Here is an 11,378-nt window from a genome sequence, read left to right as displayed (position 1 = left end):
ACACAAAAATGTGAACGCTTTGGCAGGTATAACACCAGCGGGTTGGGTAAATTTCGGTATGGAAATATGGAAATGTATGTTAAAAAAGAAGCCCCCGTCAACCCAGCTCCACCATGCTCTCTTCAACTCCTCGCAGTGTACAGGAAATCTGGGAGAGAGAGAGCGAAAGATTTCACATCCGAGAAGACGTCTCGGTCACTTGATTTACAAGTTTAATAACACACAAAAGCATCCAGACGGTACGGCGCTGGACAAAAAGGGAGGTGAATATTGTTCGCTGGACACTCCAAACTACCAGTCCGCCAAAATGTTTTATTCAGTAACTCACCCGGGGCTGTGCTTTTCAATTTTTCCCAAACAACTCCTGGCCACAAATAAGATGTCAAACTTCTTCCTTTTCGGAGTAGAAAACAAAACTTGGGAAGAGAAAGAGTAAAGCAAACAACTCCACCTAAACTCCATTCTTCTGGCCACACAATGTACCGAAAACTAACAGTTGGACAACGCTTTTGTGGTTTTGGCAATGTGTGCCTGTTCAATTAGCACGTGCAGGAGCAGGACTCTCTGCGTCGCTCAACGCCTTCCTGGATCGTTGCCATGCTGTCAAAATCATCTGCCGAACACGTTCGTTACACAAAACAACGGCATTCCCTTCGAGCCAGTTTTCGGGCCATGTCACCTGTGGTGACGGTTGTGAAGAAGCCGAGATTACCGCAAACGATCAGCTCTTCCCGCTACTCGCCGCGATAGTGGAGCATGTAACAGCATCGGTGGTCGTAATCATCGCGGCAGGTAGGCTAAGATGAAAAGGGAAAGGAACCATACACACACAAGCAGCATTAACGAAAAAATACCGTAGTGCGTAAATAAACAATCCCCAGGTCCCCAGCGCCGTGGCCAGCTTGGATGGTTTGATCCCCCGAGAGATGTGCCTGCAATAGACTCCAGACTTTGTGACCACCGGGTGGCTTCTTTCGATAGTGTTACTGAAGCCGAAACCATTACCCTACACAACCCGGATGGTCCTCACCCAACCCGCCAGTGTCTTAATGAGCACATTTTTCGTCCAATTTGCTTTTGCAAAACCGGTACAAACGGACGTTTCGTTGTCATGGGATCTCAAAAACGCGCCCAAGTAAGTTGTTGTGTGTTGATGTTGTACCTTCTGCTTATATCTTCCACATTTTTTTTGTCTCCTCTCTTTCTCATAGATTGCGCAATCTAATCACCTTGGAATGGAATGGTGTTCGAAAATGTAGTTCACATGTGGGCCTGGTCAGTTTGGGGATCTTTTGCCGCAGGGCGGATGACCCATTACCGTCGGTTAAGTGATCCTCTCCAACCCATCCGTCGTCACTGAAAAGCGGGATCCTTTAAGTCCCGCTCACGTAAGGCCGTTTGTGTGGTGTTTCGGATGATCCAAATGACGGTCTAGGAGTGATGAGGTTAGTAGGGATCATCATCTGTGGAAGAAGACCTAACCCAATCTCTTTCTCCTGCAGAACAAGTGGCAATGGTAAGCAAAAGTAACCACAGCTCCCCTCCAATGCCGGGCCTGCACATGAATGGGGCGAACGATAGAAAGGAAGATTGTCTCGGAAGGTTTACGCACCGTACGGAATGAAGGGCAACGACAGACCCTGAGCCAACTGAGCAATTTGCATCAGTTTGATGCCCACCGTGGCTAGCTGTGACGAACCTGCGTTCATTAGACACTTGTTTCATGCTTATCGTGCCATGTCATCGTGACTTCTCGCGTTGCGTGTAGTACGCCATGTGCTCAGCCTGAAGTGTTCCATCGCACGTGTCGCCCACGCCCGCTCAATTGATTATATAGAGAGGTATAAAGTGAACAGAAAAAACACACACAAGACTGTGTGCATTTTTCCACTTTTCTCGCTCGGTTTGCGTTTTGGTCCTGATTTCATTTCCGCCTGTTCGTCTGGTTTGAGAGGGTTTTGTACCGATTGAAACGAACAGTATGAGGACAATCGTGTTTATTACGTTATCGCTTCAGCTAACCGGTGCCGTCGACATGTTGCTGCCCTCGAATTTTCATTTCCTCGATTTACCATTCATAATCTTTTGTTCCGATAACAATGCCATAATACGGGTTGAGATTTTTTCTAGGACATGTTGCTTTTTTTCAATTATATCGCTTAGTACATTGCTACGGCGAGTTCATTCCCTTGTAAATTATGTTTTACACATAATTTCATGCGCCATAATTTCAATTACACATGTTGGAGGGTTTTGAACTTGAACTTGACAAACTTTGAATAATTTCTATAGCACTTCAAGATATCCTCTGCTTAGGCTCACTGCCACGGAACATAAGTCAGACATTAGTCCACAGCACAGGATTCATTGTTGAGTTGTTAAATGAAGGATTACGTGACATTTTTAAAGCAGATCTGATCGTTTGGCTTTAGACAGTGCTGATGTAAGGCTTACTCTATCGTACATTAGAAATTAGGCGTAAGAGTACTACTTAGGCACTTATGTGCCATTTCAATAAGATGGTTTTCATGGGTTCTTCACGATCATTCCACCTGGAAAAATATTGTAAAAAAATAACTTTATCTTTTATCTTGTTGCAGCCTGACTAGGATTGAGCAAGTCGTTGTAATATGCTTCGATCAACAATTGAACTCCAGGATGCCCTGTACACAGCTACCGGTAAGTTCTGCTTCCTTGATCCTTCCAATGGGAAAAACTGGTGTCGCAATCATAAGCAAATCCGCTGACCTTCGTTAACTTCTCAGGGTTTATAAGTAACCTGACAGCGAAGCTAATTCGTAGTGCTTTCGCCTTCATACTACTCCATGTTATGTGGTCATGTGTTAATAATTCCCCAAAATTAATTCGGAAAATGCATCGCTCAAGAATGTCAGATGGCTCAGGACTTATGTCAAGAGAGGACTGTGATGACCATTTTACGATATATCCCTCAATTCGCGTGTTCTAGAACTTCGAAGTAATTGGAAAAGACTTAATTTGATACGTTTCGCTTCACCACTAAGTCTCCAAAATTATAGAGAATCATGAGCGCACGCTTCGCTTCGTCATGGATTCAAGCCTAGAATGGACCTGCTCCTAGTAGCAAGGACTGACTATCCGGCTGCGTGATATTTGTTTAGTCTCGAAAGTCTCTATAGGCCTCTGTTAGTCTGACCCTTAAGTGCAACGAGTTTGAATCCACCCGTAGGTTCAGTAGGTGCAAGAAAGCATTAGTGATCCGATCAGTCGGTGATCAGCGAACGCGGATCCGAGTCACTAATGCTTTCTCACACCTACCGAAACCGTTGCACCTACCGAACCTACTTGTTCCTGACGAGTCGACTCGGGCGGTTAGCTTCGACCCGGCAGGTGCAGATCAACCGACACATCACTACGCAAGACTAGTTGTAGGGCCAGCGTTCTCTTGCTTTGTAGAGTCCTCCAGACGGCAATACCAGACGGCGTGTAATAATAGAGTGGTGAACTTACTTTAACCTTCTAGAGGTTTCGGATCTTTTCCCGAAATAAACATTTTGATAAAGAAACATTCTAGCCGCAGCGATTTTGGGTAAACATCAGAAACAATTTGCACCCAAAATGAAGCGTTTCATGCGTGTTCTCTTCATTTGACCGAGGCTTCATCAGGAACCGTCAGCAAACGTCAAATCTGACACCCGCGTGTCCATCTACAAACGTCACTGGCTGCTTCAAACAATTCGTAAACAACCAAAAGCACGTGCGTTTCCAGTACGATCGAGCCGCACACGCCAGGTGGATCGTAAAACTAGCCGAAAAAAAAGCACCAATACAGTACGAAAATGGTCGTCTTTATTTGTAACAAGTGTGGAGAGTCGCTGAAAAAGCAGGTCGTGGGTGCGCATGCCAGCCGGTGCAAGGGCATCAATGTGTCGTGCATGGATTGCCAGAAGGATTTCACCGCCACCACGTACAACGAGCACACGAGCTGCATCAGCGAGGCGGAAAAGTACTCCGCCAAAGGGTTCGTTCCGAAGGTGCAGAAGGGTGCCAAAAAGCAGGAAAGCTGGATCGAAATGGTGCGCTCAATCGCGAAAAAACACAAAAATATGTCTGCGGGTGTGAGGAGCGTGTTTAACTTCATCGAGCGCACGGACAACATACCGCGCAAGCAGAAAGGTTTCCTAAACTTCTTCCAAAACTCCTGCCGCATCGTTTCCCGGCAGGACGTGGAAGCGGCATGGGCGCTGATAGAGAAGGAGACGAAGGCCGAAAAGGAGAATGGAGCTAACGGTGCGCAGAACGGAACAGACGCGGCAAAGCAGAATGGAACGGCAGCCGCAGCCGGTGCCAGTGCAGTTCAAAATGGAAAACCACAGAAGCGCAAGCCAACCGAGGAGGTCGTCGAAACGGGAGAACCGAAGCAGAAGAAACAGAAGAAAAAGAAGGCACAGAAGGAGAATGCTCAGAATGAGAAAGAGGTAGAGGTACCAGCGGAGAATGGTACAGCCGACGGCGAGACTGCGAAGAACGGAACTCCCCAGAAGCGCAAGGCGGAAGCGGTCGAATCGAGCGAACCAACGGAACAGAGCAAAAAGAAGAAGATGAAGGGAAAGAAGGACAAGAATCAAGAGGTAGAGGTACCAACGGAGAATGGTACATCAGCTGATGGTGACAACGCACCAGCGGAGGAGGCCGAACCAACCGAACAGAAGAAGCAGAAGAAAAAGAAGGCTAAAAAATAAAAGGCGCAAAATGGTAATGTGGTAGAGGCGGAGGAGGAAAAGGAGGTGGCCCCACCGGTCACTAAGCAGAAGAAGCAGAAAACACCAATTGCTGTCGAAAACGTCCAGACCAGCCAAGAGTCCCAACTGGCCGCCAAGCAGAAGAAGCAGAAAAAATCAAAAGTGTGATAGTTGTGCACTAAGAGGATAATTAAAATCGTTTAATAACTGGGAGAGACGACGGTAAAAGGGTTCCAACCGGCGTAATGGAAAGTTCGAGAAAAACGTATCCACGGCTGGATTTGTGGTAACAAAACAAAACAAAAACGACACTACTGTACGGTTGGTAAAAGCTTAAGTGAAATAAATTTAATCTACAAACGCGTATTACACGTACGTTTATCATACAACGAGCACAAAACTTAGTTCGGGGGAGGTAAATTTTCTCTCACACACACACATCACATTGCCGAAAACGCACCAAGCACCACCAGACACGCATGTGTTTTCAATCGCAGGACCCATCCAACCAACCGTCCCGCCACCGTTCGTTCACCTTGGTGCAGTCGAACTCGGGTTTGCCCAGCTTCACGTTGACGCGGTTGTGTATCCGGCAGAGCCACTGGGACAGGGCGTGCTGGGACTTTGTTTCCGGCGGCATTTCTTTCAACCTGTAATAGAGGGAAGGGAACGAACAACATCGATTAGCACCTTGCAACACAGTTTAAGCTCTTCCCCCCCATGTCTTACTCTTGCTGAAAGTCTTTCGCACAGTATTCGCACGGGTAAAGCTTCGACAGGGAGGTAAAGAATGTCCGCACGTTCCGCTCTTCCGCATCGGTCGGGGTGGTCGGATAGTAGGCCGCTATCGTGTGCAGCAAGCCCCACGTGTACCGGCCCAGCTGCTCCTTGTCGATGGGGCAGTTCGGCGGTGATCCACCGCTCCGATCGTCCGAGCTGTCCGCCTTCCGGTGGGCTGCAACCTCGCCCTCACTGCCGGCCTTCGCAACGCTGGCCGTTCCGGCGCTGGTGCTGAGCGATTTGCGCTGCTGTTTGGACCACGATTTGAAATCCATACACGTTCGGCATGGTGCGGCCGGTTCTTTACCGTTCTGGTGATGGTTGTTGGGCAGTGGTTGTTCCGCTGCCGGCATCTTCTTGTCTCGGGGGAGGCGTTCGTTATTTACTGCAGCGAGATGATGAAATGGTTCCTCCGTAGCTTAAACTTCACCTGTCCGGGGCGTATTTACGTCCTGCGAGAGGGCGGATCGTGCGATACATTTACTGTAGCCGGTTGCGGACAATGTGATGTAATTTTAGCTCCAAAAACGTAAACGAAACTTCCATCGAACACTTTGACAGCCTGTGACAGGTAAACACAGCGCACAGGGTGACCAGCTCAAAATGTGTGATTTAAATCGACCGTTCAGATGTTTTTTTTGTTGCGAAAGTTGAATAACGTTTAGTACAATGGCAATGTAACAGAAGTTTTACCATTTGTTGTAAGTAATGCAACAAATTACTGGAATAAATTTTGAAACTAGAACGGTTTTAGATTGAACTAGCTAAATCTTGTAAAATTACGATGTTGATGATGACTTCATGGCATCAAACTCCGGGAATGACTATACAATTCCACAGCCTACTTTCTAGAGATTCTACGATAATTTTAGTGTTGATTGATGATTGAGTTCATTTAAATCGGTCCACTATCAATCGGAGTTGGTTAAAATGGAACCACATAAAATTTCTTTCAAATTATACTCTTCCATACGAATATAAAGCACTCCAAATAAGGCTCCCATGGTTAACGATACAGGGTTATGTTCTCTCTGTTTAATAATGGTTTTATTTCAATTTCATCGCGTGCCCCGCGCCACGTGGATCGTGACGGATGGCAACGTAGTGCACGCGACACAACATTCTTCTTCCGGATTTGTATTGCTGGTGGTAGCAGTAGTAGTAGTAGGTTGAATTTCAAATTTCTGTTACTTCTGATGGTTTACTAGCAAAGGGTGTATGCGAAAAGGGATCCCGGGAGAGCGACGACATCGTAGCACCAAACATCAGCGCTCCCTCTCTCTATCCCTCTCCCGGTTCACTTGGATGCCTTAGATGTGGCCGGCAAAGGTGCCCTCCTCGCGCTGGCTGTCCCACTTCTCAACCCACGAGTTGGGGCACATCGACGAGAAGACGTTCTTGAAGTACTTGCATACCTGGTCGCCCTCGCCCTTGACCTTCTCGCAGCGGTGGAAATCCAGATAGCTCTGGTAGCAGTGCTTGGTCTGGTTCTGGTTGGGGAAGCGGGGATCGAATGGGGCCGTCTTCGGTTCGTACGCCATCTTCTCGCTGGTACGGGGTAGGTCTCGGTCGGTAGGACACACGCGAAAAAGCACTAAATTCCAGAGAAAATATCGTCAGCTTAATTTTGGGGTTGAGTGTGTGTGTGTGTGTGCGCGTGTTGTGCAAACACCCACCACACCCCCACGGAAAGATCCCGGGGGTTTCAGATGGGGACTTAAATAAATGTTGACCAGTCCGTCCGTGTGCGCTCTATTTCCTATCCACAAATTACGGATTTTCCCCTGCTTGTCTGTACCCACTCTGCTACTAAATGACCATTAATTGCAGACGTATTTCCCGCTACGCATGGTAAAAATCTATATAAGAATCCCACACAGCAAAGTTGAAATAGAAAAGGATGAAAATGAAGATTCACCGACACTGATAACTTATTATGTACATAATATACCGGGGTTATGGGCTCATCATACCTTTTGCAGTACACAAAAGGTATAAAATTTCCTGCCAAATCCCAATAAATCACACTTGACACCCAAAAAAAATTAGGGTGACATGTGAAAGATTCTCATTTATCCCTTCCGGTACACTCATCACACAAAAAAGGTTAGTTTTATAAATAAAAAATACAATTTCCTTTCCAACGGGGAAATAAGGGTGGAAAGAAACGGAAACTGAATACACTCCCTCCCTCTCTCTCGCTCTCTCTTTCCCATTTATCCAATTATTTGACCAATGGTCGCGTCTTGGAGTCCGCATCACACGAAGCACTCTTGTACTTCTTCACCTCCTGCAGGTAAAGAGTCCACGCGTCGTTTGGCGCATCCGCGGCGGACTCCTCGATCGGCCGCACCTTCTTCACCATTCCGGTTTTAAGAATCTTGCCACCCCGCCGCCGACCAAAGACGGGAAGCGGTGGCGGCGGTGGTTCCTTCTCAATCGTCGACGGTTTCACGATCTGCGGTGGGACGACCGCGGCGGCGGCCGCAACGGTTGGGAGCAGTTTGAACGACCCGACGGCCGCCGGTTGCTGACCGACCAGCGGCATCCTTGGTAGGGCGGCAGCGGTTGGAACCACCATCATCGGTTTCACTGGGGTGGAATTGGCTGCCGGAATGCCGGTTGACAGGTGATGATGCGGGTGGGGCATTGCTGCCATTGCTGGGGTGGCGCCACCGCTACTGCCAGGGACGGCGCTTTGCTGTTGCTGGAGCTTTTTAAACATCTCCAAAAATGAACCATCGTTCGCGAAACCGGTCACGGTAACGGGGGCGGGCACGTCACGCTGCGGTTTCGAGGGCGGTGGGTAGAGCTTTCCCTCGGCGGCTAGATGTTGCTGCAGCTTTTCCTGCATTTTGCGCTGAAACTCGATGCGCTCTTCCTCGGTTTGTATCTCCGGCACGTATTCGACCGGCTGGCCGGGATCGATTTGCGGCATAAAGCTTGACGAGTGCTGCTTTTCGTACTGTCCGGAATGTGTACCAGCACCAGAGCTACTACCTGTAGTCGGTCTACGTTCACCAACAACTCTGCCGGAGGGTTTGGAATCATCCTGACTGTCGTCTCCATTGCTGGACGCACCTGCGCTTTGCTGTTGCTGCTGCTGCTGTCGCTTTAATGCTTCCTTCATATCATGCTGTCTGCGCAGGTTTGCCAGCTCCTGCTCAATTTCCGCCGACAGACGGTCCTGCGCTGTCCGCTCCGGTCGAGAGCTGGGACCATCGCGCGAGCTACGATCATCCCGATGCGATCGATTACGTTCACGGTCACGCTCACGGTCACGGTCCCGCGAGCGCGATTCTTTCGACCGCGACCGACTGCGGCTGCTTCGCCTATCGCGCCGATACTGATCATCCCGATGGTCCCGGTAATGGTCCCGATACCGGCCACCGTACTCGCGATCACGGTTCCGATCGCGATGATAATCCCGGTCGCGGTGGCTTCGCTCCCGGTCCCGGTCACGGTCTCGATCGCGGTTCGAACGATGCGAGTAATCGTCCTCGTACCGGCTGCTCGTGGTGCGACTCGAGCTCGAGGAATAGTGGCCACTACGCTCACGATCGCCTTCGCGGCTGGACTGCTTCTGCGTGGGCTGATGATGTTGGTCCGCCTGTTGGCCTTGACCGTTGTCGTCGCCGCCTCGTGGGGCAGTTTCTTCCTCCTCCTCCAGCATCATGGAGAGTTTTGGGGGGGAGAGCGGACGGAAGCCTGGAAGAGTAGCGTACACTACCGATAAGCGCCAGTTACAGAATGGAAAGTGTCGCGATTTCGCTCGCTTCAACTCTCCCTAGACCGCGCTCTGGGCACGCCCAGAGAGGGTAGTAGGGAAAGCCGTTCCTGCACATTTCAAAACCGATACAGTCCGACTCTCTAGATTTGCCTTCCCGGCAACACTGGTTCCCCGTGGGAGAATAGTGTGGCGGCAAGCATGGTGAGGCAAAATCTAGAGAGCGATTGCAGTTTTTTGTTTTGTTTTGTTGCCCTTTACTGGCTTGATATGCGCCTCACACGAACGCGTGCGTTTTTGGAACAGGATTTCGATTTACTTTACCGTCAAATACAGTGTGTGAGCGTGAGTGGTGCATATAATGTAATTGTTGTTTGTTTTTTGTTTTTCTACAGAGTTAGATAGTAGGATAGAGGTAGGATTTTAAAGGTATTTAAAAACTACATTACTCTTTGCCTGTGTGCGCGCTTGTCGGTTCGGTGCTTTCGGCTTTGCTAGCGCCCAAATTTGCTGGACCCGCCGGGCTGAAGAGGAGGAGCCGCCTTTGGTTGCTGCGATCGGCTGGGCGTGCTGGATGCGCGCAAGGAGAGTGTGCACTCCCGGCGCCTCGCTTAATCTCTCTGTCTCTCTCTCTCTCTGTATCGCTCTCTTGCGCCCCTATCTCTCTGTCTGTGTGTACGGCTCACGTGCTTTATTAGACAGGTTGGCCTGAAAAATATTTACTGAGACGTGAATTTTTCTTCGAATATGGTTAAGAAAACAGCAAATAATTACTCTCGGGATTTTCAGAGCTAGAGTCGTAGAACATTAGGGAGTTTTGGCCGAGCGCGTTGCATTTGCACTCTATATGCAACTGTCCGGGAGGGATGGAAAGGGTCCTTTCGTTTGAACGGGCGGCCGGACCCTTCCTTCCACCCGGAACATTGTGTCTTGCACTCCCTCACTCTCTCTCTCCAACAGTATAATCCGTATGCATTCCAGTGCGTGAAAGCGCGAGCTCGCGCGGATTGGGAAGTAACTCTTGGACCCCCCTCAAAAGGGACATTCGTTACTTGAGAGCACACCGCGGAACAGGTAGACACCGTAAACCGTTTTGAGAGAAGCGATGTTTTCGACGTTGGTTGATTCTTCCGTGGAACGCCGGGATGGCCGTTATCATCTCCGCCATTGTTGTCCTAAATATTTGCCTTTTTTAACCATTCATGCACCGTGCATGGAAGCTGTAATGTTTTTTTTCCTTCCCATATGCCAAAATTTGACCCCAAAGCCTGGAAGTGGTGTGGAATCGGTTTCATCGCAGCACCCCCTTTGCCAACCCTTTTTATCGCCCCGTGCAGAAAGTTTTGATCGGGTTGGCACTGCGCTCAAGGTAAACTTACATAATCATAGCAACAAACTGAATCATTTTCACTGATTAAGGTATTCATGATTATGGATCCATAATGGTGATGGCGTATCAATTATTGATCCCTTGGTACTTGCAACAGTGCACACAAGGTCATTTCCGGACCTTCCTTACATTTGGCCACAAATTATGTAATTTTTTCTGTCCATCATTCCCTCAGCAGGAAAGCCCAGGGCCGAGACAGCAAGGGCTAGCTGTCAAATTGGGTGACGGAGGCGGGGGCCACACGGACAGACTTTTTCCGCAATCTGCACAGTTAGCACAATTTTACGTTGCCCCTCCCGGACCACAACTACTCGTACCGGGGCAGCACTGCACCCTTCCCCCCACCACCATCAACCAAGTAGTACGTAAGTACTCTTTTCCCACCATGTTCGATTTCACACCACCACACACCGCTCATCGGCCCGGATGAACCTTTTTCCTAAATCGCCCCGATTATCCTCTTGTTCCTGTTTCAATCCCAAAAATGAAATAGTGCACACACACGGACAGCTGCTCGATTTTTGCAGCACGGTCAGAAAGAATTGAGCGTAGCAATTACCTGAGGCAAAAAGTGGGGAAAAACCACCGGGCGCTTTTCTTTCGCTTCGACGATGCGGGCACAACTTCTCGCTTGGAACGAGTTGCGATTTGCTCAGACACGGATGACGGCTGAAAAAATGTCTCGCGCAGATTTCCAATATGGCGGCTCGGTGCGAACCAAGGTATGCGATGGGTAAGGTGGCGCGGGAAACTGTATCGA

At 49.0% G+C, this 11,378-nt stretch overlaps 4 protein-coding genes and 1 long non-coding RNA gene across 5 annotated transcripts; 2 read left to right on the top strand and 3 right to left on the bottom strand.

The window, feature by feature from the left end:
* The first annotated feature begins 334 nt into the window (after positions 1-334).
* On the top strand, positions 335-1,832 carry LOC120894599. Its single transcript, XR_005738214.1, has 4 exons — positions 335-792; positions 860-1,135; positions 1,212-1,445; positions 1,503-1,832. It is a non-coding gene; the product is annotated as an uncharacterized LOC120894599 (long non-coding RNA).
* Positions 1,833-3,698: 1,866 nt separating this feature from the next.
* Positions 3,699-5,087, top strand: LOC120896130 (cell growth-regulating nucleolar protein). The gene has a single exon (XM_040300026.1). It carries the CDS (start codon positions 3,819-3,821, stop codon positions 4,719-4,721), a length of 903 nt encoding a protein of 300 aa, XP_040155960.1. The 5' UTR covers positions 3,699-3,818; the 3' UTR covers positions 4,722-5,087.
* Positions 5,039-6,313, bottom strand: LOC120896131 (FAD-linked sulfhydryl oxidase ALR). The gene is made up of 2 exons (XM_040300027.1): positions 5,451-6,313; positions 5,039-5,371 (listed from the first exon to the last, which is right to left on the bottom strand). Exons 1-2 carry the CDS (start codon positions 5,852-5,854, stop codon positions 5,209-5,211), a joined length of 567 nt encoding a protein of 188 aa, XP_040155961.1. The 5' UTR covers positions 5,855-6,313; the 3' UTR covers positions 5,039-5,208.
* A 194-nt stretch (positions 6,314-6,507) lies between these two features.
* Positions 6,508-11,310, bottom strand: LOC120894497 (cytochrome c oxidase subunit 6B1). Its single transcript, XM_040297116.1, has 2 exons — positions 11,178-11,310; positions 6,508-7,095 (listed from the first exon to the last, which is right to left on the bottom strand). The coding sequence occupies exon 2, from the start codon at positions 7,040-7,042 to the stop codon at positions 6,812-6,814; it is 231 nt and encodes a 76-aa protein (XP_040153050.1). The 5' UTR covers positions 7,043-7,095; positions 11,178-11,310; the 3' UTR covers positions 6,508-6,811.
* Positions 7,102-11,171, bottom strand: LOC120894496 (pre-mRNA-splicing factor CWC25). The gene is made up of 3 exons (XM_040297115.1): positions 10,003-11,171; positions 9,678-9,936; positions 7,102-9,209 (listed from the first exon to the last, which is right to left on the bottom strand). The coding sequence occupies exon 3, from the start codon at positions 9,175-9,177 to the stop codon at positions 7,726-7,728; it is 1,452 nt and encodes a 483-aa protein (XP_040153049.1). The 5' UTR covers positions 9,178-9,209; positions 9,678-9,936; positions 10,003-11,171; the 3' UTR covers positions 7,102-7,725.
* Positions 11,311-11,378: the final 68 nt, after the last annotated feature.

Source organism: Anopheles arabiensis, chromosome 2 (assembly GCF_016920715.1).
Source record: "Anopheles arabiensis isolate DONGOLA chromosome 2, AaraD3, whole genome shotgun sequence".
NCBI lineage: Eukaryota > Metazoa > Arthropoda > Insecta > Diptera > Culicidae > Anopheles > Anopheles arabiensis.
This window is presented reverse-complemented; position numbering and strand designations above follow the sequence as displayed.

What these genes read in the sequence shown, in the direction of transcription:
- LOC120896130 (XM_040300026.1), top strand. Translation starts at nt 3,819, where the DNA reads ATGGTCGTCTTTATTTGTAACAAGTGTGGAGAGTCGCTGAAAAAGCAG.
- LOC120896131 (XM_040300027.1), bottom strand. Translation starts at nt 5,854, where the DNA reads ATGCCGGCAGCGGAACAACCACTGCCCAACAACCATCACCAGAACGGT. An exon ending in GCGAAAGACTTTCAGCAAGA is followed by an intron (nt 5,372 to 5,450) that starts GTAAGACATGGG and finishes CCTCTATTACAG; the next exon opens with GTTGAAAGAAATGCCGCCGG.
- LOC120894497 (XM_040297116.1), bottom strand. Translation starts at nt 7,042, where the DNA reads ATGGCGTACGAACCGAAGACGGCCCCATTCGATCCCCGCTTCCCCAAC.
- LOC120894496 (XM_040297115.1), bottom strand. Translation starts at nt 9,177, where the DNA reads ATGATGCTGGAGGAGGAGGAAGAAACTGCCCCACGAGGCGGCGACGAC.